The following is a 25,212-nucleotide window of genomic DNA, read 5'->3' on the forward strand; positions in this document are numbered from 1 at the left end:
CACACTGAGCACTTCTGGAGTGGAAAGTTCCTGGCTGCATGCCCCACCGGGCGACCCTGCTGGGAGCACCTCAGCCTCTTCTAGCTTGACTTCTTCATCCACAATTACAGCCTCAGGGTTACCCCCTCTTTCTGCTGCCTGCAAAGTATCCACGGGGCTATCGGCGGTGGAGGTGGGGTCACCACCGAGGATAGCATTCAGCTCCTTATAGAAGCGGCAGGTCTTGGCGCACCACCGGAGCGATGGTTCACCTCCCTCACCTTATGGTACGCCTGCCTCAGCTCCTTTATCTTTGCTCTGCACTGCTGCATGTCCCGATCATAGCCCTTATCGCACAAGCCTCGAGAAATTTGCCCATATGTGTCCTGATTCCTACGGGTCACTCACAGCTGAGACTGAACAGACTCCTCTCCCCATATACTGATCAGATCCAACAACTCAGCGCTGGTCCAAGCGGGAGCGCGTTTGGGGCGACAGCCAGCCATGCTCACCTGGGAAGCCAGCAAGCAGGAAATGAGATTTAAAAGTCCTGGTGCTTGCAAGGGGAAGGGGCGCGTTTGGCTGCAGGGTAGCAGAGTTCAAACTGCTGACCAGAGTGGCAGCAGCATGGGAATTGTGGGATACTTTTCTGGAGGCCAATAAAATTGGAGGTAAAACCTGTGGTGTCTAGACTGGCTGTTTGTCAACAATAAAGGGAGGGGGGGAAAGATAAAAGTCTCTCGCAGGGGTGGAAGTTTTTTGTCGCCAAAACTGGGGGGGGGTGGGGGGGTTCTGAAAAAAGTGACCTTGCAGTGTGTACGCTATTGCTGTTTTGTCGCCAAAACCCCAGTTTTTGGCAACAAACTTGCAAGTGTAGACAAGCCCCTAGTTAACTGTCAGCCTTGATGGCTGGCCCTCCTCTTACAATTTTCTGTAAAGACAAGGAGGCACTTAAGCCTCACCCCAGATTTCTCTCTAAACTAATTGATTGGTTAACATGAAAATCAATTTGTCTCTTTCTCTCCCTCCCCAACCTCGTGTTGATAAGTGAATCTGGATTGCATTATTTAGATTTTAAAAGCTCCTTATTTTACTGTCTGACTGTGGAGTTTAGTATTTTCCCCAAAACTTTTCACTTGCTGTGCTGAAAATTGCAAACACCATGCTTTTTCTGTGCCAGCGTTGTCTAGATTGGTTATTAAAATTGAGTATTAAAATTATAAGGTATCTTCTCTCTCCAGCACTGGGTCTCAGAACTATCTCTACTAAAGCAGTTCCTACCTCTCTAATGTATTTTAGATATGATGCCCTTATTGAGATATGTAAAGCTGCCACTTTGGGGTTCAGTTCATACTTTCACTAAATTTTATGCTTTTAGATTTATCTGGTAGAGCTGATGCTCAGTTTGGCAGGGCAATGTTTCAATCCCTATTTAATTAGGACCTTGTGTTCCTCCATCTTTTGCTGAATATTGCTTGTCAAACTACCCCAAGAGTGAGAATATGCAGAGGACCTTCACAGAAGGAATGAAGGTAACCGGAGTTCTTCCAGATGGACACTGCATTTTCATGCTGTCCACACACCTTCCCCTCTTCCGTAGAGTCCTAAGATATACCACTGTACTCGGCACTAGCTGTGGGCAGGAACTGAGCAAGTGCTCACACCATGCTCCTTTTTAAGGCCTCGCCCTTACAACATGCTTGAACACTGAGGGGACTAGGAGGAGGGACATGTGGGCACTCACTGGCCGTATTACCAGAAAGTTCCATCAGATGGCACATCACGAAAGTGAATATACAGAGTTAGTGTCAGAGAAATTGGGTTACAAGTGAGTAACCTTCATGTATAACAACAACAAAAAGACACAAAGTAAGTGCCTTCAGAATAAATGTTATGGGAATAGAAATAAATTGCAATCTGGGGAGCAGTAAACTGGATGTTTGACAGATGACTCTACTGACCTGAACAGGCTTTATCTTGTCTGACTTCTAAAAGTAAACCACTGAATCTGGCTAATGTTTAAATGGATGACTGAGAACTGTTATGTTCTAGACTTGTTGCTGCTTTGTGATAGTAATGGTTATTAATTATTTTGTCTTGCCTATGGACAATGTGAAATGTTCTGAGATCCGCTTTTGGTCTTTGAATGAAAATTACAATCTCTAGCCCGTGATCTTGGTTAGTCTGAAATATGACAAGATTAGGATGGAAAAGTCCATGGGTAATCATGTGCACCAAACTGTTAACTTGAGAAACATCTTTGAGATGGGAAAGAATTGCAGTCTGCCTTGATAGGAGGGATCTCAGATAGTGCTGATCCAAAACTGGCAAAACTTTCAAAAATTTAATGAGAAAATTCTTAGTAGGCCTCTGTCAAAATGTTGACCAGCTCTAGTCTCTGAGCAGGACTTGGATGGCACTGAAATCCTGTGAAGTCGGGGAGATGAGTTGTTGAATCTGGCTACAAATGCTTTCCTTCCCTGGCATAACTGGGGTCTGAGCAAGGCTGCCTGGAAAACACTGATGAAAATGCTCATTGACTAAAGCAGCTACAAATATACTGTCAACACTTTCATATGTGGATTTTGCTCAATATCTTGTCTGTATTCATATGATGTGGTTCAGGCCCATCAGCCCCCAAGTCTTGAAAAGGAAGGCAAATTTTAAAGGCTCCCCTCTCCAGCTGCCAGAACAGTGTAAGAATCAGTGCAAAATGACCACAGCCAAAGAGCCCTCTGGTTCTGCAAATTGGAAGTATGTGTATGGGGCCTTCAGTATATCTTACCTTGAGAGACGGGAAACTGGAATCAAATATCTTTTTTGGTGCTTAAATGGGAATAAGTAGACGTAATATAATTAAGTATAATCTGTAAAGGTTGGGTTGTAATCAGTTTTGTTAAATCTTTTCTAGAGCTCTAAGTTTTTGGAAAGAACCATACTTGCACACTTTAAAAATAAAGGCTAACTTTAAAATGTGTATATTCTAGGACGTGGTATTTATTCCAATGTGTTGGGATTTCTTGGTGGTGTTTCCTGGGCGATGCTGGTAGCAAGAACATGTCAGCTCTATCCAAATGCATTGGCATCTACTCTAGTTCACAAATTCTTCCTAATTTTTTCAAAATGGTAAGTTTTTAAACACTTCTCATAGCCGCCCCCCCCCCCAAATTAGTTAAGCATTGTCTTGTCAAACTAGTTCTACACTTAACTAGACTTAAGCTAAATTGTCTTCATTTTGTGTATTTTAAAGAAAAATTACTTTCATGGACAAAACTATACATGATAGTCATTCTTTGGTCTCTTGTACAGGGAATGGCCAAATCCTGTGTTGCTCAAACAACCTGAAGATAGCAATCTAAATTTGCCAGTCTGGGACCCTAGGGTATGTAGATTTCTTTTCTTTCTTAATTTATAATCACTTTAAACACACTAATGGAACCATTCTAATGCCATAGGTAAACCCATCTGACCGATATCATCTAATGCCCATAATCACGCCAGCCTATCCGCAGCAGAACTCTACGTATAATGTGTCTACTTCAACACGAGCAGTAATGGTAGAGGAGTTCAAGCAAGGTAATGCATTTCAAACCTCTCCATACTTTTTACATGATCTAAAAATGAGCCAAAATAAATAATGCCAAGTAAACATTTTCTTCCTTTAGAACAAAACACATTTATATGCTGTGAGGACCAATCCGGCACTGGCAGGAGGATGGAACAGATGAGCTACGTCTCTTCTGTTTCTCATTTCTAGGAATCAGTTTGGACTAGCATGGTGATGCAGGGTCAACTTTCCAAAGTGTATTGAGATTACAGTAGTAGGTGACCCAGTTCTGTGCAGTGGCAGGAATTCCCATTTGTTCTATCCTTTAGTTAACCATGCAGGATGATGATTCCTAGCTTTTTTCATACATAGATTTCAAAGGACTTGGTATCCAAGATCTGGGTAGAAATTTAATGTGCTTACCTGGTCAGGTTAACGGACTACAAAAATAAAACATAGCAAACTCTTTTTTTTTTTTTTTTTTAAACATAGGTCTTGCTGTAACAGATGAAATTCTCCAAGGAAAATCAGACTGGCCAAAACTCCTTGAACCCCCAATCTTTTTTCAGAAGTACAAGTATGTATGAATCCATTGTCTGTCTGTCTGTCTGAAATATTTTGAACTACAATGCCATTGGAATAAATTTTTTGCTCTCTGATTTTAAAAAAAGAAAAAAATTTCAGGTTAGTACAACTACCATAACTTGCTGTTTGCTTATAGGGACTTCATTTTCTCCCATCCCTATTCTACCTAGTGAATTAGAATGCAGTAAAAGTAAAATGCACACTACTCTTCAGTGAGAAAACCTGTAACTTTTTTATACTATGCAGAAATGTTTTCAGTACCTCTAAATGTGGCTTGAAAATAGTTTGAAGAAAAGGGAATTGGAAGAGGCTTATTTCCATTTAGGCTGAAATAGCTGAACCATTATCCCAAATTTATCCTAAACATATGAAGAAGCATACTTAGCTCACCCTAAAGAGCATAATTCCTAGTTTGTCTAGTCTTATGGTGGCATGTAGAGTACAGGCACTACACGTGTAGCTACATGTGGCAGTGAAGGGCTCCAGCAGTGGGGACACTAGGCAGCTAAAAAGAGTAGTGTAGATGTGGGAAACACTGCGTGGGTGTGGGAGCCATGTAGGGTGTATACCCTGGGGCTTCAGGTGTGTAGAACACTTACCCTGCTAGCATGGGTATGGCTTAGTAGAGTATGTGGTGTCTGTACATATGTACAGGTATGTATGTATGTCTGTCTGTCTTTACATAAGTGTGTAGATATACCCCTAGACACATTAGTGCCGATCCCAAAGGAAGAAAGCATTGGTTGTACGTAACTAGAGTTCTTTTAAGAGCCATCCTAGAAGAGTTAAAATATTCCATTGGTTTGGAGAGATTAAACTTTCAAACTGCAGTAATGTTTTAGGATTGCTCCTTCGTTAAAATATAGTATAATGCTAGATGATGGGTGGTTAAGCAGTAAGATATAATAATACATTAATGAACTAATACAAGAGTAAATTGCATGTATATGTTTTTGGTTCAGTGGAATGTGATCTTTCAGTCTGTTTTCAGTTACACGGCTACCCAGCGTAGATTTATTCTTCATAGTTCTGGGAAAGTATGATCCATGACTTCTTTCATGTCAAGAAGTCTTGGAATTGTTGCAGTGAGTTTTCTATTCTGAGTTTGGCAACTAAACTTCCTGATCCCAGAGACAGGCTAAATATTTTAATGTTTTCCAGGCATTATATTGTGTTGACTGCTAGTGCCTCTACTGAAGAGAATCATTTAGAATGGTAAGTCATTCTTAAATATGGGTTTATTCTTTCACTTGAAACATGGTTTAGAGTTGGATTTTCTTCATGTATTGGAGAAAATGGTGGAGCACTAAACTCTTCTTTGTTTAAAACTATGCAACTTGGAATTAACTACTGTAGTGTATTTGAACACAAAGGTGTAGGTGCTAAATGTGGAAAAGCTTTTGTCAAGGTTCCTTCCCCACTCTGAACTCTAGGGTACAGATGTGGGGACCTGCATGAAACCCCCCCCCAAGCTCATATTTATCAGCTTAGGTTAAAACTTCCCCAAAGTACAAACTATTTTACCTTTTGCCCCTGGACTTTATTGCTGCCACCACCAAGCGTCTAACAAATATTTAACCGGGAAAGAGCCCGCTTAGAAACGTCTTTCCCTCCTCCCCCCTACCCCCCCCCCAATCCTCCCAAACCCTACACCCCCTTTCCTGGGGAAGGCTTGATAAAAATCCTCACCAATTTGCATAGGTGAACACAGACCCAAACCTGTGGATCTTAAGAACAATGAAAAAGCAATCAGATTCTTAAAAGAAGAATTTTAATTGAAGAAAAAGCAAAAGAATCACCTCTGTAAAATCAGGATGGTAAACAGGATAATCAGATTCAAAACATAGAGAATCCCTCTAGGCAAAACCTTAAGTTACAAAAAGATACACAAACAGGAATATACATTCCTTTCAGCACAACTTATTTTATCAGCCATTTAAACAAAACAGAATCTAACGCCTATCTAACTAGATTGCTTATTAACCCTTTTCAGGAGTTCTGACCTGCATTCCTGCTCTGGTCCCGGAAAAAGCATCACACAGACAGAGAGAACCTTTGTTTCTCCCCCCCACCCCCACCCCCACCCCAGCTTTGAAAGTATCTTGTCTCCTCATTGGTCATTTTGGTCAGGTGACAGCGAGGTTATCCTAGCTTCTTAACCCTTTACAGGTGAAAGGATTTTTCCTCTGGCCAGGAGGGATTTAAAGGTGTTTACCCTTCCCTTTATATTTATGACAGCTTTCTATAATTCTCTTGGAAAAGTTAGATAAGTGTTAAACCTCCAACCTTCTGGGGTGGTTTCTCAAAACACCACAAGCAATGATAAGCACTAGTAAGATTAAACAATATCTGCAGTTTAAGTGCTGCCTGACTATTTGGCAGTATGCAAGAGGAAGACATGCTATCAGCACCAGGTAACTTGCACACAGTTGAGAGCAATAATGCATCAAGTGACCAATTTAATCATAAAACTAACCATTTTTAATATAGGTGTGGTAAATTTTGGCTGATCAGTATTGGTGGCCTGTGCAGAAGTTTGAGGGATTTGCAAGATGATAAAGGATTGGGACATAAGTGATATGTGACAGCATACAAGCAAAAATGTTCTTGAGTGTTTTTCTGTTTTTGTTTTTTGGCCCTGGGTAAACCTTGCTCCTGTCTGAAAATCTTCATTGGTATGGTGACTCTGAAGTAAGTGGGGGGTGTTTGGTGGTGGTGTCCTCTTATGTTACGCAGCTGTATGGTCACTACTATGAAATTGGTTCTTCAAATCATATCTTTCCAAATGCAAGATTTCTCCTTATTACTTTCTTCTGAATTGTAAGTGTATGCTGCGGTTTACAAGTAAGCTTCAGTTTCAAAAATAATTTTTCAGTAGTTATAGTATGAACATATTACATGATTTGTTCTTATAGGGACTCGTGTTTCAATAATCAACCATTTCTCTGAAATCTAGATGTGGGACCACACTTCTGAGGCTGAGAATTTAAACATCGACATAGTGATAAAGACTTTTTCCTATATTAGCCATAAGCCAACAGCTCTGCTTTTAGCACTGACTGGAAAAGAGCTTGATCTGAAGGCACAGGATTCAAAAACAGTTGTATAGCAATAAGCTTTTAATAGGCTGCAGAACACTAGCAGCTTTAAACTAATCTGCAGGACTCCTTGTGAGAGTACTATATCAGAATAGCAATTCAAGAAAAGTGGTTGGCACCATTTGCTATATTCTAACCTATTTCTATTTGTTCTAATGAAGTGTGGTTATGATCGTTTATTTACCTTGTGTAGCAACACCATATTTCAGTACATATTTCAGAATATCCTCCTCTTTGTTCTATAACAACCCAAATGTGCTCATTTCAATCAAACAATATCATATTAAATATCAAACATTTTTAAGGCCAAAACTATGTATTATGTCACAATAGCCTGTTAAGCATTAATTTTTGTTTCTGTTTCTGAAATGAAGTGCTTAACTGTGTTAAGGCTGCATGTAACAGTTAATGGGGGCACCTGCTAGAAACTCCATAGTTAAGGTTCTGTTTTAAAATGGAGCATAAACCTCTGCTGCTGCTCTAAAAAGTGGCTTTTTGATACAAAACTGCTTTTTAGGCCCTTTGATTTTTCTGTGTAGCCTTGGCTTTTTCTCATTTTAATAGGAAGGATTTGAAATTTGGGTCCTGTTTTCCTTGGCAGTCTGATCATCCACTAAAAAAGAACAGGAGCTTTCTCTTTATAAAATGTATGTATGTTCGCATGCACACACGGCAAAACAGTACAGTACGTACCACCATTCATTCATTCACTCACTCACTCACAGATGCTGCTCCCCCAACCTTCCTTTCACACACTCCTCCTCTACCAAATGTCCCTGTCCTAGTTGTGTGTTGTGATGCACTGGGAGGGGATAACTCGGAGGTGATGAAAGGCTGGCATCTGTAGGGGACAGAGTTAAGTTTGTAGTGTAAGTAGTTGTGGTAATAAGGTGTCTGGGTATAAAAGAGGACATGTACTGTTGAGTTGGCTTATCCATTTCTCTGTTTTTGTGGATTTGAGTCAGGTCTGAGTGTAGCAACCCTAACTGTTGCACATTTTGTGTGTGTATTAATGCAGGCAGGAGTAACCTACAACACGCTGTATAAATGCAGTTAACATATGTTTGTCACAGTTTCAATAAAATATTGTTTTAACTGAACTAATAGTTGTCTCAGGTGGCTACTCAAGGGCAAAATCCATCTGTAAAACATGGCTGTTCTGAGGATATAACTTGTGCTGTGTTGATTAATAATATAACTGATTGTTTCACTGTATTTTTGGTTCAATTTGAAAAATGTTCAAGCCCAAATAACCAAATCTAACCAAAAATGTATAGCCTATAGACAAAGAATGCAATATAAAAAGGAGACATTACATACCCACCTTTCAGGAAGCAATTCTTACCTTGAAGCATGTTCACCTTATGCAGTAAGTGTGAGTTGAAGAAGCACCTCCAAAATTACCTCCATTTATATCATGACTGTTTACAAGTTTTTTAAAAGCACTTTATATGTCACCTACAATCTAGCCCACCAGTTCCTTAACATGTTGTTCTGTACCTTTCATTATCTCTGTTTTGGAAATCACATTCCAAACCAGCTGGACTTAGAACAGATTAGGATTTACCTCTAGGACACACCATTGGTGTATTTTGGCTTTGACAGGCTTCTTATTTTCTAATGCCAAAGCTGACTTCAGCTTTGCAGTGTTGTGGGATATTTGACATGGGTGAATAGAATTGTGGGAAGAGTATAATACATCCAATTAATATAACTTCCCAATGCCTATACATATTCTATTAACACTGTGTATATAATACCAATTAATGTAATGTATACTGTGCCTAACATATATGTGTTGGCTAACAACTATTACCATACACTTAGGGAGTTTCTTTTGACATGATCTATGTATCTTTTTTTAATTATAGCATGATTGATATCTAATTTATGTTACAGTTCTAATGTATGATGAAACAATTATTTATGTACAATAACAAATTTTAACAAGGAAATAAATATATATATACTTTAAAATCACTCTTTATGTAATAAAGGAACATAAGGACAAGAAAGACCAAACTTGTCCTTAACACTTTACCTGATACCATGAATTTAATTCAGTTTGTGACTTTTTAAACTTACTGGTTCATGCAATAGTTATGCTGAAAGGGGAAATTAGTCAGTTTGTCATTTGACATCACTTTCTGTACAGGCTTTCTTTCTTTTTGTTTGTTCCACACTGCCATAAGAGTTTTTAAATTTTATTTTCCTAGTCAAACAATTTTCAGGTGGGTTCAGGGGTCAATACAGTACCTGAATTCTTTGAAATGTATGGAATTGACTAGAAAATTTTTTTTTTTAAACTGGCTTCAAGTTAACAGTATTCCTTTAAGTAACTGAGGAAAACTGCTACTGTTCAGGTCTTCAACATAATGTTAAGTGTGTTCCAGAATAACTTGGGTTATTCTGCCCTTATCCTGCTTACAGACTTTCCTCTTGGTTTGGATAGGAAGACATTCTTCCTACACTTTCACAAGGACAGACAGCTGGAGCGAATTGGGAAAATGCCAACAAAACAGTTTGTTGGTGAAATCTAAACATTTTGGTTAGATTTAGGCAAGGTTCTGATGGGACCCAGGAGAGGCTCCAACAGAACCCAAGTATACCACTTCTTTCCCTTTTACAGGGAATTCTGCATTTTTTGCTTACCTTCCAAATCAGAACAAGATCAAATTTCAAAATGTCTAAATACTCCAGAAGCAGCACTGTCTTTCTCTACTTAGCTCTAGCAAGAACTCTGCTCTTCCAGCTAAAAAGCTCTGAAGTGCAGTTCTCAAAACACAATCCTCCCGTGACATCTCGAGCTACAAACTAAGGTACCTTTCCAAGCATAGTTTGCTTCAAACTGACTTTTCTGCCTACCTACGGTCCAACCAAACAGTGTTAAACTTGCAACCTAGGATCTTGATCCTACAACCCCTTGATGGCTAGTATGGTAAGGGCTGTATTTAACTCCTTTAGAGGATAATGGTTATCATGAACTTGTCACAAGGTTTTCAATCGTGTAAAGCAATATTTATTGTCTAAAGGGAACTTCCTCCAGTCCTAATTAAAGTGAACATACATTTTGAGAGATCCAGCCTTGGGTTGCTATATTTAAATCCTACTGAGCTCCCTGTCATGTTGGGTTGATTGGACTGGTATTTTACGCTTTTTAAATTCTAACTGGTAGTTCAAACTATTGTATTGTGCCTGATTCGTTAAAACCAAACTAACCTAACACCTGATGTTTTTATTAGGGTTGGTCTAGTTGAATCTAAAATTCGTGTACTCGTTGGGAACTTGGAGAGAAATGAATTTATAAACCTTGCACACGTTAATCCTCAGTCTTTCCCTGGCAACAAGGAACATTGCAAAGAGTAAGTTAAGTTTTTCTTTTCTTTTTTTTTAAAGTTTAAGAATGTGGTAGTTTGGTCCCTGTTAAAATTAAATTGAAATCTGCTAGTCTTCAGTCATTGTAGATATCTTGCAAGAATGCATGTGGAGGTATTTCAAGCTAATCAAACATTGTTTCACAGCTGTGTATCTTCAAGAAAAGGCAATCTGAACATGTCATAACATTTAAGAATGAGTGAAATATTGTACCTCTGACTAGTACACCAAAACACATAAGTACTAAAATGCAGATTTAATCTGCAACTCTAATAATGAACAGGTAAATGATGGAGATTATTTTGTTTAATCCAGTTCCTGAAGTTAAATTGGGAACATCCATATAGAACTGACATTGACACACAAATGAGACACATCAGTGATTTTTTTTTTCTTATTATTATTATTCAAGGAGCAACTATGTATCCATGTGGTTCCTTGGAATAATTTTTAGGAAAATGGAAAATGCAGAAAGTGTTAACATTGACTTAACGTATGATATACAATCATTCACAGATACAGGTAAGCTTATATTTCACTTTAGTCTTGGTATGATTTTTAGTTTGACTCTTACGAGATTATCTAAATAGCTAATATAATCAATAAACTCTTCCCAAACTCTGCCTCCTCCAGGATAGTTATGGTGAAGGTCTAGGCGCAGAGCATGTGGAGGCCTAATTTTAAAATAGTAAACTTTCTATGTTGACCACAAAACAGATATCTATCTTGGATGTATACCTGCTATAGCCATACAATAAGTGAGAAGGTGCATTCCTTGTCAGATACACAAACCATATGAGGAACATGGTGAAGACCTGAATTGAAGCACTCTATAGCCTCTTACACTAAAGAGTTCTGCTAGACTTGTAAAAATGACACTGTTTACATCCATCGTATTTTATTTTATTTTTTTTTAGTGGCAGAAAAATCAGTAACATCGGCGCTACCTATAAAACAATTAAAATACACATTTTGTCCATGTAGCAGAGTGGGTAATGAGGGAAGACCTAAAACTCAAGCAGCACAGTAGATGTGTGAACCTCTTCTCTGGCATAGTGGGCACAGCTGGCTCAGTGAAGTTAACTATGCACTTGCTAGGCCAAAGGCAGCAAAGCTGGTGCCAGTGACTTGAAATAGGTGCCTCTGAAGGCATCATATGTATGGAAGTCAAAAAGGGGCATGAAGTTTGGGAACCCATACTTAAGACCATGAGAACAGTCTTGTTGTATGTAACTTGTAATAGGAATTGTCAAGAGTAGCAACCAAGAACTTAGAACCCAAAATTTCTATACTATTGATAGTTCAGAACTAACTCCCATCTGAGTCTGAAAACTAGATTGAACATCTGAAAACCTATTGTCATGGACACTTCTACATTGGTAGGGGCATGAATGCTCTTCTCCAGATTTGAGCATGGAGTTATTCTAATGTTACAAACACACAACCTTTATTACTAGCTACCTTGAGAATCAGGTTATAAACTCTTCCCTTCCCTTTCATTTGTGATGTGTTGGAACCACTGAAGTGTAGGTCTGAAGGGACAACGTTAATTTAATTTAATTCCATGATATTTTACTTAGTATTGTTACAAGTAATTCCCAAGACTACGATAACTGAAAAATAAGAGATTTTTGTTTTCTTTAGTTTGACAGCATTTTGTGTATATGCAGCAATCTGGTTCGTTGCTCTTTGGCTTACAGTTTCTCAGTATGTTGTTGGAGCTATGGTGAACTTATTGCCTTGAGTGCAGGCGACTGGACTAAATGACCTCTCGAGGTCCCTTCTAGTTCTATGATTCTGAGAAGTTCAGTCAAATTCCATGTGGGCATCTGATGGGTAATGAAAAAGTGCTTGTTAAACTTCAGTGGTGAGGTGAGGTGGCAGTGGTGCTTGGATAATATGGTAACTTCTAACAGTTCCTTGGGGCAAAAGTCATTGAGGGCTAAAGCAATTGAGAAGCCTGCAGAAATCTGGCATACAAATGTGTAAGCATTTGAAAATGTTAGTGTGGAAGCCCAGTATGCTAGTTTGTTAGACTTAGGAGTGGACTGTCTGATACTTGCACAAAGTCTTTGCAGTGTATGTATTTATTTGAATGTCAACTGTCGTCTTTAACCTTTAAAACTTTAATAGTGCACTTATGTATTTTTTTCTTGCATTTAAGTTGTTATAGCGATTGGCCCATATCAATGCATTTATGGATGGGCGCTGACTTCCTCTCTGCCGGGTGGGTTCTTGACGCCCCTGCACCGCCCTCACCCTGCCCCTATTCCATCTCTTCCCCCAAGTCCCCGCCTCCTCCCCTGAGTGCACCACATCCCTGCTCCTCCCTCTCCCTCCTGGAAAGTCCTAAGCTCTGCCAAACAACTGTTAGGCGGCAGGGGAGCAGGAAGCGCTGGGAGAAACAGAGACGTGGTGCGCTCGGGGGGGAGGGGGAGGAGAAAGAGGCAAGGAGGCGGGAGCTTGGCTACCAGTTGGTGCAGAGCACCCAGTCGCCACCTACGCTGTTATGGATGTTTTTGTGTGCAACTCTGTGGCTCAAACTGTTACCAGACCCCTCTTTGAAGTCATTTAGTTTGAAGTCAAATGTTTGGCCTTGCTAAACAAACTGTACCATTTTAACTATAACTAGTATAGTTAATCATTCAACACCTAAATGGGTATAACTGCATCCGCAGTAGAAATTTGCTTTATATGATACAGCTTGTTCCTTGCTTACCCAAGCTCTGCCTTGAGGCACAGGCTTTCCTAATCAGATTGGCAGTGGGGAGGGGAGATACAGAAACCCTGTGTTTAAATAAGCCCTTTAGTCTTTTCTATTGATTTGAAATCAATATAGTTAAATTGGTGCAGCCCACTAGTGTGGATGCAGTTATACTCATGAAAATGGGCTTATGTTGGTAAATAAGCTATATGTAAACGTACCAATATTAACACCTTTATCCTAACAGTGCATAGTTAAATTGGTACATAAATGTTGCATAGACAAGTCCCACTGCTTTTAGATTTAAATGGTTTTAGTGAAAGATCAATGGAAGCTCGGGATCTTTTAACTAATTCTAGTATCCCCAATGCTCTTGGCAACCTACTGAACAACTAACTTAAACAAATGCAGAATATAAAGTCCACTAAGTAAACCCTTAAGACTGAATATCCACAAATGTGATGCCCAGTATTAAACTTCGAATCAGTAAGAGTGGTATTGCTGCACTTGGTTTATAGGAGATGGAAACGGAAGATGCTCTCTTAAAGGGACACCATAAAAAAAAGTGCCAAATTTTAACTTAACTTATCAGTCCTATTTTTGTCTCTATCTCTGCTTTGCCTGTCTCCTCGATTTCTGGGCGGTCATGCTAGTGAAACGAAATAAACTGCCTCAGGCTTTTTTGTCTGCATTTTTAGATTTAAGTATTTAAGCAGCTGCGTTATTTGATCTGCAAATTACATGTATTTGAATCCATCAATTAACCAACACTGTTTGTAGAGCCTAAAGTTAACTGAACTTCCTCTTTGATCCACTGGACTGAGAGAATTAAATTTAAGATTAAAAAAAACAAAACAAAAAAACCCTACATTCCTCTTACTCACCAACATTGTTTGCAACCTTTTTAAGCAGCACAGACACCTGTAATCAGTTGTTTTTAAAGAGGTATCTTTAAACAAAGTTAAAATAACTACAGGATGGTGACAGACTGCAAACATCAAATGGACCAAGTTGGTTATGAAATGTAAAGTAAAATGGGCTTCCCAGCATACAGTTCTCCCATTTTTATCAACTGGCATGAATTTGGAAACTCTCCTGGTGACCTTCTGTTGTTGTAGCTTTAGTTTAAATGAGCTTCAACATATTATTGACAATATTCCAATATGATATGTTCAGAGTAAAAACACTTAATGAAGGCGTGCTGTTGGCTTCTTCATTCAGAAACATAATTTTACAAAAATATAACCTAAGTTGAGGGAATTGGAATCTGCATGTATTCTGGCTTTAAATTGGGTAATTGCATATTACAGTTCATAGGCAGGCAAATAACATCAATATGCTAAAAGACGGCATGAAGATTGAAGCAACTCATGTGAAGAAAAAGCAACTGCATTATTATTTGCCTGCTGAAATTTTACAGAAAAGAAAGAAGGTATGTTGAAGTTTTGATCCTTCACATAATATTTGCATGTGTGCATATCTTTTTTTTTAAAAAATTATCTTGTGACCTTTGTTTTCAGCAAAGCATACCAGACATTGGTCGAAACATTAGTGGACTTTCATCCAAAAGGGCTTCAGTGGATGTAAGCTCTTTGGATGGTTCAATGAACACAGACACAGGAACACGATATAGCTCCCCTCCCTTGTTAAACAGGATCTCTAAATTGGACAACTGTCTGATAGAAACAAGGTTAGTAGTTTGTAAGCTTGTGCCTTGTAGCAATGTGAAGTCCTTGCAAAGGGTAACTTTTACTTTTAACATGGACAAGTTTATTTGGCAGTTCTTACTTATTTCAGTCTTTATATAAATCGCTGTGGCATGCATACTAAATTTTTTAATCAATAATTAAGTTGCTTCTTGGGGTCTTGCAAAATAAATATATGGAATAATTGTAGTGTCTTGTATATCTACAAACTTTTGAAGGATAATGACCATGAATAAATAGAATGGCAGCAAAAATTTAAAGGGACGTTATGCCAGAAATCAACTGTCTTCAATATACAGTGTATGCATTTTCTTTGGCCAGTGGATAGTTCAAGGAGATTGGTAACAAGTGTACAGTTGATAGACTAGCTGTGTAACCGAAAATGTGAAAGAGCATATACAATGTTTATTTAACAGGAACACTGTACTTCAGAGAACCAGTGCTGCTACCAGTAGAGAGAAGTCATTGAATGTCACTATGCCATCAGTGCCTGTTAAAAGACTGCCCATTCCAGTTATTGGTTCAAGTATGTATCCAAACATAGTAAGGAAAATGTAACCCTTAACTCTATGTAACTACACTTTAAAGGCCGTTTTCTTTGTGCAGAGGCCGAGATTGCAGGTACAACAAAAGCAGTGCTACCTCCAACTGGATGCACCATACCGACAGTAGTAGGACGAAATGTGATTTCTCGACTTATTACACCTCCTCCTGCACAGGGACAACAGCTCCTAAATGGAATTTCAACTCTAAACTCTAAAAATGCTGCACCTAAAAGACCTCATTCACCTTCCTCAGAAGAATGCACTAAAAGACTTAAAGATATAGAAAAGGTAAAAACACACTTCAATATGGAATCAAAGGGAGAAAGAGTTGGACAGATGTATATAGATAAACTCCAAAAGACTCTGCAGGTAATGTTATAACTTCAATTTTTAATACTGTCCTTTAAAAAGAAAATACTGGCTGTCAGAATTAGCCTAGTGTTTAATGTTCAAAGTTCGTGTATGTAGAATGCAGTGTTCAGATCTGATATGACAGTTTCATTCCAGCAATCCAGTGACTAAATCCTAAACTTTGATTATAGGCTCTTGGAAAGTTTGAAACAATTGCTATACCACACCTACCATTAGATGCTCTAGGAAGAGAGAGAAACTGTCTCATAGGAACAACATCTAATCTGAAGCTCTATGAAACATTTAAAAATAACCTGGAAAGGATTTTTTTTAAAAAAGCTAGGCTTGTGCCCTTTATTTGTTGCTTAGTGATTTTATAAAGAGGGCCCAAAAGTTCCTACTGTTATGCTTGCTTTAACCATAGAAATCAGTATTGTTAATTCTGGACTATCTTTTTGCTGAATGACCTAGATGCCTATTGTTAGTGCCTTTCATTATAGGGGTGGTATTGAAATCTTTACCAAAGCCTGCCTTTCTCCAAAATGTTCATTAGTCATTGAAGTTTGACTAAAGAGTCTACATTTCTTCTTCTACTTTGAGTAATGGTCCCTATTGTATTCCATGGTGGGTTATGCATGCGCACCATACATCCAGAGCTGGAGAATTTGAAAGTAGTGTCCGTTGGTCCACACATGCACTCTGATTCACCTGTGCCTCTGTCTGAGGGGATAGAAAGCAGGGCAGACTGATCACCTCTCCAGTTTCTTCTCACTACTGCATGGTCCAGGTTGGAATCTTCAGTGTCTACAGCTTTGGCTACATCCTACAAAATAAGAATTACCTAGTTTGTAAACAGCTTTAACGGTGTAGTGTTTTTATAGATCAGTTTCCTGGGTAAAACCACCCCATTTAGGTCCAGGACTATGCCCAGGACTCCAGGCATCAAACGCCATGCTTCCTTCCCACGATCTTTCTCGGTCAGCGACAACCACCTCAGTCTGTACTGCCTTGGGAAAGCCCACATCATGATGCGGTGCAGTATCTGTCAATTGTTCCCCAGCCATACCCGAGAAAGGCAGGAACTTCGTCTCCGCAAATACCTCATGAAGAAGGCCATGAAGCCCCAGTCAGATCCACCTCTGAGGGAATTGACCGCGGGAAGGAGTTTATCACCCATCCCATACACAGAACACTTCTCCCTTCCAACGGCACCGACAGTACCACCACTGGAACTGGAATCTGACTTCTCTTCTTTAGGAGAGCGTGAATCACCCCATGAACTTTTCTTCCCCTACCCTGTGTGTTCACCACCACCCAGGAGATCTGCACCAGTTTGGGACCAACCTCTCCTTCATCTAACTTGGAGCTGCTGGCATGGGGCCCCCATGACCACCTACTGACCCTTCCTACTGGGGGCCTTGGGACCAGTAGTCCCATGCAGAGTCTGTCTGATCTGCCAGGGAGTCACCTCTTGCCTCCCCTCTAAGGGAACACTCAGATCTGCCCCTGGATCTGGCATAGGAGGAACATTATGCTATGGATCAGGTGGTTCCACTGGAACTAGTAAGACTGCTATCTTCATTCCTGGAAGAAGTGATGACTCCTACATCTCCGTCCACCTCTCTTCCCCCAGTGACTTCAGGAAGTTCCCAGATCATCTCCACAGAGTTGCTGGAGAGTTTGATTCCTCTCCAGGAGATCCAGGACTCTCAGCACAAACTCTTAAACATCATCCATGCATCTAGACCCCAACATATTAGCTCTCCCTGCTAATGAAGCCATACTGGAGCCATTTAGAACAGTTTGGTGCTCCTCTGCCAGCTGCGCTCCTACCCTGAAAAGGGCAGAATAGCGTTATTACATGCCAGCTGAAGGAACAAATCTATTTTCTCACCCCACTCTCAACTCCGTGGTAGTCCATCCCGCTTCTGAAAGGGCTACACAGTCACATCCCTGGTCTATCCTTGCTGATAGAGGGCAAATGCCTGGATCTGCTGGGGAGAACAGTCTTCTCATCATCCAGCCTCCAGTTCAGGATAATCACTAATGGCTAAATACGATTTCCTGACTTATGCCAAGTTTGCAGAGTTTACTGACTGCCTTCCGCAGTAGGACAGAGCTCATTTTCAAGCTCCTGATAGATGAAGGCAAACTGATCACGGTCCCTGGACTCCAGGGCTACCCTCCGTTTACATCACAAACAAGCCTTGAGTATTGGTCAAATCGTGTGTATCTGCTAGGTCATATGGTCTCATGCAACTACAGCACTCCACTTGCAAGACTCCACTTTCGTTGCCTTCAAACACGGCAATCGGTGTACTCCCCAAAATGTTAGTCAGTGAACCCCATGATGACAATTCTGCTCAGTGTCTACCCTGCTATGGTGGACAAATCCAAATCCTTGTCAGGTATGCATGGGCTCCTCTTTCTCCCTTCCTCTCCAGACAGGACCATTACTACAGATGCATCCCTGTTGAGTTGGGGAGCCCACATGAACAACCACATAGCTCAAGGTACCTGGACATCTCAAGAGTCCAGGATGTGCATCAATATTCTGGAGTTTGAACAGTCTGAAAGGCATGAGGGTCCCTTCTTTCATTCATCCACGCTCACCAGGTCCCTATAATGTCAGAAAACATTACTCTGTCTTCTTCATCAACAAGCAATGAGGAGTGGGTTCTGCCTCCCTGTGCACAGAAGCAGTCAACCTCTGGAACTGGTGTATCACCAATCAGATCATCCTGTCGGAAGCCTACATTCTAGGAAAGCAAAATGTGCTTGCAGACTCCCTTAGCAGACATTTCAGTCAACCACAAGTGGGAGCTCCACAACGCAGTACTGTGTGAATTTTCACTCTGAGGAACCCCAACCAGAGACCTGTTCACCTCTCAAGAAAACAGGAAATGCACCACATATTGCTCCAGAGAAGATCTTGGTTGTCATCCAAGACACTCTGCTTCTTCCTTGGTTGGATCAGCTCAACTATGACTTCCCTCTTTTACTGGTTCTTCCACAAGTTCTATGCAAAATCCAGTAGGATGGAGAATGGGTTTGTCAGATTGCGCCCCCCCCTTTCTGGGGTGCCACCTCATGTACTGGGGTACCACTCAGCCCACCGGTTCCACCACTCTGGGTTCCCTTACACTACCCTGCTGAGCCAGGCCCTCAAGCCTTCTCCAGCACACAAACAGGTAGGGCCACACCCAGCTGCAGAAAGACACCCACTGAGATCAGCTCTGTGTAGGAAGACTCAGCTCAGGAATTGCCCAGCACTCAAGTGCATGTCCCCTCTGGAGTGTAAACCCAAAATTGTTTTGCCTTGCACTGCACAGAAATCTGTACAGCAGAAGCTCATGAACCCACCCCCTCCCTCAATGTGGAGGAAGATATGCACAGCTTTTTGCTTCCCTCCCCCCAATTATGAATTCCACAAACTAGTTTCAGAATGAACAAAAACAAGTTTAGTAACTACATCAGATTTTAAGTGATTATAAGGGATAGCAAACAGATCAAAGCAGATCACCTTAGCAAATAAACAAAAAACACAAACTGAGCTTAACACAGATAGGTAGGATATAAATTAGCAAATTCTCACCCTGAGTGATAAATAGGCTGGCAGATTCTTAAGGCACAAGTTTCCTTGGCTTTCCCAGGTTTCATACACAGGCTGAAGATCTTTCTAGCCTGGGACCATCACTTCCTACCATTCAGTACTTGCCCCTCAGGTGTTTCCGGGTGTGTTGTTGCAGGGAGAGTGAGGATTTGGTATTTGGATGGGCATCATCATTATAACATTCATGCTCCACAACCATAAGAGACCTCCTCTCAAATAATAGAAAGGACTCTACTAGAAAATGTTACCGAGCTAAATGGAAGTACTTTTCTTGGGCACATCAGAAGAGGCATTCTCCCAGAAACTACAGATATTTCTCTTATCTTGGACTATATCCTATCTTTGAAAACATCAGGTTTGTCCATCAGCTCCTGGAAAGTTCACATGGGGTAATCGGGGCATACCCGCCACCTTCTCAGGGCTGCCTGGTCTCTGCACATCCTCTGACCAATAGATTCTGGAAAACCCTAATAAAAACCTTCCCAGGTATTCAGAAGCCTACTCCCCAGTGGCACCTAAAATTTGTTCTCTTGGTACTCAAAGGCCCCCCTTTTGAACCTTTTGCTTCTTGCACAATGTATCTCCTTTCCATGAAGGTCACTTTCCATGGAGCCATCACCTCAGCTAGAAAAGTTGGTGAACTTGGAGCGATGATGGCAGATTCTCCTTACACTATATTCCATAAGGATAAGGTTTCTTTGTGTCTACACCCCAAATTCACCCCTAAAGTAGTTTTGAAATTTCACCATAGCCAATTGATTCACTTACCTGTGTTCTTCCCAAAACCACACGCTTCCGCAGAGGAACGAAAACTCTGCTCCCTTTTACCTGCACAGAACAAAACCACTCAAGAAATCCCTGAGACTATTCATCACTACAGCAGAAAGTCAGTCTCCACCCAGAGAATTTCTAAATGGATCTCTGGCGGCATTCAATTCTGTTGCTATCAAACCACCTCCCCCTTTTCCCCAATGATGGAATAAGAGCTCATTCCACCAGAGCACAAGTAACAACTATGGCATCTCTTCAGAAGGTACTCCTCCTGGACATCTGTAAAGTGGGCACATGGGCCTCCATTCAGATGTTTGCAAGACATTTTGCCCTGGTGCAGAACTCTTCTGTTTATGCCTCCTTTAGGACTATAGTACTCCTCTCAGCCCTCTGTCTACATCCTCACACCCTTTTCCTACTTAAGTCCTGTTTGTCGATCACTCCCAGTGGAATACAATAGGGATCATCATTCAAAGAGGAGGAGGTTATTTACCTGTAACTAGAGGTTCTTTTAGATGTGTGGTCACTATCTATATTCCACTACCTGTCCTCTTTCCCCTCTGCTTTGGATCTTATCTGATTCACTGTAGAGAAGGAACTGAAGAGGCAGTCTGTCCACCCAACCCTACATCCCTTCAGATGGAGGCAATGAGGTGAGCCAGGCCGCATGCGTGCACCCACAGACGCTATTTTTCTCTGGCTCTGGACATATGGTATGTATGCACCATCCACAGTGGAATACAGATAATGACTACATATCTCAAAGAACTTCCAGTTACAGGTAAGTAACCTCCACTTTCAATTGCTCAGCTTTCCCCAACTTTCCAAATGTATAAACTTTGGAAATATATAAACATAACTAGTTATGTCAAATTTCTAAGCAAAACATTAATTTTCATGGGGAAAAAAAATAAAGGCCTGAAAGGGCTTTTTCTATGTCAAATTATCAAAAAACACAAGCCAAATGTTTTGCTGGTCATCTTCAAAACTTAACCTCATTGGTCCAAGCAGCAGTGATGTAAGGAAGTAATTCCATTTCTGCAGTCTAGTTGCATAAACCCACACTTTTCCACTCCATAATTGCTATTAAGTATCTTAAATATGGATTATAGAATTAATGATGGGAGAAATCTTGACATTGCAGGAAGCATTAATTACACATCTTGGCTGAAGTGAATAATCCCTTCCCCACCACTTCTAGTAGGTACAGGTGTTGGAAGTACTACAGCAAAATATAGATAAAACTGATTGTTTAGAAGGTTCATCAGCTGCTTGGATTAGCTAAAATTCTGTGGAGTGTGAAGCCTGGTTAATCTGTGTAATTTGCAGTGACAGGTAATAGACCAGGAAAACTACAGAATCTTCCTTACAAAATGTTAATGATTAAACCACAAAAATGGGTTAAAATGGTAGAAAATTTAGTTAATTCGTCCAATGTTACGCAGTTGACAGATGCAGTATGTGCCTTCTGATATACTTAAAGGGGTAATACACTGGAAAAAATGGCTGTAGGATGTCTTTGTACTACGATTAATCTTGTGTTAATCGTGTAGTATTTTTTTTTGTACAATATCTCAGGTGCAGGTGGCCTTTAGGAGCAGATACTTAACCTGCTGGACAGGTAATCAGCAGCTGACATTAACAGAGCACTAACTTGTTTTTATAAATTCCATTTCTCTGGAAAAAACATAGCTTTTGCTAATTTTACCTCCATTTTTGTGGAAAGGCAAGAAACAATTAGAAAACACTACATTTTGGAATTTGTTTATACATTTCCAAAAATTTAAACTTTTTAATTCTCAAGTAATTGAAAGTTCCTACTGGGTCTCAGAATAGGCGAACTCATCTGGTTCTTGCTTGTGTTTTGTAGTCAAACAGCAATGCTTTCTTCCGTAAGGACTGTTCGTGCTAGGTCAAGTTCAGAGTCAGATATGCTCTCACAACTCCTATTGATTTGAATGAAAGTTGTACTTGTATCTGAGGATGGTTTGGTCCCTGAGCTCTAACCATATAAATGGCTTTGATACTATGTATCCTACTCTAATAAATTGGACTGGATTCAGCATTCAAAGATTGTAGCATCCAAGATGATGTAAAGAGAAAATCTACAGGAAAAAAAATAATTTGAGGCATTTGTCTTAATTTTTTTAAATCCTGAGTAAACTACTTTAACTCTTAACTAAGTAAAGTTCCTTAGATATTCCACTTGACATGACTAAGAATAAATTTCAGTTAAAATCACGGTTAGACAGAAAAACGTTTGTTACTTACAGCTCTTATCAAGCTTTATCCATTTTCCTGTTTCTCCACACATCACACCCAGAAATTATTTGCTGGGAAGCTAAAGTGTAATCTGGTACTTTAGTTCTCTCCGAGCATTTGAATTATTTCTAGACTTAAAACTAGAACTGGCTGAAATTTTTTGGACAAATAGCTTATTGGATGAAAATTTCAGTTTTGGTCAACTCTAAACTATTTGAATTTTGACACTAATTTGCCCAATGATTTCAGCCAAATTTTTAGCTTAGGCACCATTCACAAAATGGTGGGAGGAGGTGGTGCCTCCTTTTTATGACCATGTTGCATTATACCACTGGGCTATGGAATATTATGTGACAGGTCTCTCAATCTCTTATAGTCATTGGAGCAGGGACTTGAACTTGGGTCTTCCCCTTCCAGATGAGTACCCTAATCACCTGGCTGTAGTCAGTCTCTCCCAATGACTATTCAAACATTTTTGTATACCAAGGGGAACAGCTTCAATAGGAGAGATTGAGATGCCCAACCCAGATTATGCAATGGTCCGGTTGTTTGGGCACTTTCCTGCAATGTGGGAAACTCAAGTCTGGGGAGGCGGGTATTGAACCCCAGTCTCCCACATCCCAGCTGAGTGCCCTGACCAGTGGGATAAAAGGTATAAGGGAGGTACCACCACTACCTGTGGCCATCTTGTGAATCATTTCCTTTGCTGCTTTATTTTAAAAGTGCCATGAAATTAAATATTTTTGTTTTGGATCAAATTAAACATTTTGTTTCACCTAAAGTTTTTATTGACTTTCTTTCAGTTTGGCAAAAACTTCTTTGAATTTCAGTCGACTCAAACCAAATATTTTTTTTCAGAAATGCCAGTAAACCAAAAAAGCAGTTACTTGCTCAGCTCTTCTAACTCTTCTATAATAAACAATTTAAATCTTGCCTCCTTCAAACATAAATTTTTTTCTATCAACTTCTTTAAAGAAAAGGCAGCCCAACCTATAGGCAGAAGCTGGGTGCTGCTTAAGTAAGTTACATATAAATCCAGGCTCTGTGAAAATAACCATGTCAAATAATGGTCTGTTTTATGTAAATTCAAATTTTGAGCACACTTCCCTTTTCCTGTGAAAAAGGTCTGAATATGTCTCACGTAAGAAAAGTGTAGCTAAAAACTGTTATCTTGAGGGGGCACACCCTGTGATTCATATCTTTGGGTACATATGTAGGCCCTCCTTTACAGAAGAATAAAATGACCCAAAATGCCTTCCACATAAAGAATAGATGTCATGAGGCTTTTAAAGTTTCATAAATGCTTTCTTGTTAGTTGGAACTAGAAATATAGATCTAACCAGCATTTAATAAGCATTTGTTTGTGAGCTGATATTTGTGCTTTTCATATAAAGGAACTTAATTGCAATGCATTCAGTACACTATTCTTAAATACTTTGGGTTTTTAGGATAGCCTTGGAGGAGGGGAATCCATGCCTGTTCCAACTATTGACACATCAAGATCACAGGTATGGTCTACCTAGTCTTTATGTTCACAGATAAAGCAAAACTAGTGAATATTTCCAGCATATATTAAGGTAATATTTGTTTACACACAAAGCTAGCAATTTGACAGTGTCAAGTACTTTTCTGTTGATTTACAATAATTCTTTAACTCTTGTGGCAACATATGGTAACTGTGATTCTCACTTACACACTGTGCAGTAGTATTTTGGAGAGCTGCTTTAGCAGCTCTCAAACAGACAGAAGTCCCAAACTGCCATGTTTACTTAAAAAGGTTTAGGCATCCAGCCAAAGATTGAAAAACACTTCATTTGGACACACAAGCATCTTTCTCCTACCATCTCAGGTATTCAAACTTCACAACCCCTTCAAAAAACTAGACAAAGGCCCTTTCTTTCCAAACAGACTTCTTAGTGTCACTAGAATCTTTGCTCTGCTTCAATCACATTCTTCACTGAGTGCTCTGAGCAGTTAGTCAACCTCCATATCACATACAGGACTTCAATGTCAAAAATTGGATATGCTCAAAAATAGCCAATTATAGCAATTACACTTCAGATTTTGAAACCTAATTTTTTCAGGCTCTCTTGATCTAAAGCTAGGCCAATCAAGATATGCAGTCTGAAATTTAATATTAAGACTCTTACCACATTTGTTCGTTTTCACCGGGCTGGGACATGTGGGTGGGGGTGTGACTGTAAGGTGGGGCGAGAAATGAGGAGTTCAGGGTGCGGAAGGGGGCTCTGGGCTGGGGCCAAGGGGTTTGGAGTGTGGGAGGGCGTTCCGATCTGGGCCTGAGGTGGTTGGGGCACGGGAGGAGGTGCAGGCTCTGGGAGGGTGTAATATGGGTGCAGGAGGGGGCTCAGGGCTGGGGCAAGGGATTGGGGTACAGGATGTGGGCTCCGGAAAGGAATATGGGTGCAGGAGGGGGCTCAAGGCTGGGGCTGGGGCTAAGGTGTGGGAGGGGGTGAGTGGTGTGAGCTCAGGGTGGTGCTTACCTCAAGCAGCCATGCTGCCTCTGCCCATAGGCACTGCCCCTGCAGCTCCCATTGGCCATGGTTTCTGGCCAATGGGAGCTGTGGAACTGGAACTCAGGGTGGTGGCAACATGTGGAGCTCCCTTGGCCATTCCTCTGCTTAGGAGCCGAGGGACATGTCACTACTTCCTGGCTCT

General features: G+C 40.3%; 1 protein-coding gene across 1 annotated transcript in view; it reads left to right on the top strand.

Annotated features, from left to right (window-relative positions):
- The window catches only part of PAPOLG (poly(A) polymerase gamma), a 77,402-nt gene that overhangs the window by 31,302 nt on the left and 20,888 nt on the right, over positions 1 to 25,212 (top strand). The window contains exons 9-20 of the mRNA XM_074947150.1: positions 2,967 to 3,105; positions 3,289 to 3,361; positions 3,435 to 3,555; positions 4,019 to 4,103; positions 5,273 to 5,326; positions 10,452 to 10,571; positions 10,997 to 11,106; positions 14,599 to 14,720; positions 14,809 to 14,978; positions 15,411 to 15,520; positions 15,601 to 15,908; positions 23,985 to 24,044. Of these exons, the coding sequence (XP_074803251.1) occupies positions 2,967 to 3,105; positions 3,289 to 3,361; positions 3,435 to 3,555; positions 4,019 to 4,103; positions 5,273 to 5,326; positions 10,452 to 10,571; positions 10,997 to 11,106; positions 14,599 to 14,720; positions 14,809 to 14,978; positions 15,411 to 15,520; positions 15,601 to 15,908; positions 23,985 to 24,044 (1,472 nt within the window). The remainder of the gene's footprint in view (positions 1 to 2,966; positions 3,106 to 3,288; positions 3,362 to 3,434; positions 3,556 to 4,018; positions 4,104 to 5,272; positions 5,327 to 10,451; positions 10,572 to 10,996; positions 11,107 to 14,598; positions 14,721 to 14,808; positions 14,979 to 15,410; positions 15,521 to 15,600; positions 15,909 to 23,984; positions 24,045 to 25,212) is intronic.

The sequence above is a fragment of the Natator depressus genome, chromosome 3, assembly GCF_965152275.1.
Source record: "Natator depressus isolate rNatDep1 chromosome 3, rNatDep2.hap1, whole genome shotgun sequence".
NCBI lineage: Eukaryota > Metazoa > Chordata > Testudines > Cheloniidae > Natator > Natator depressus.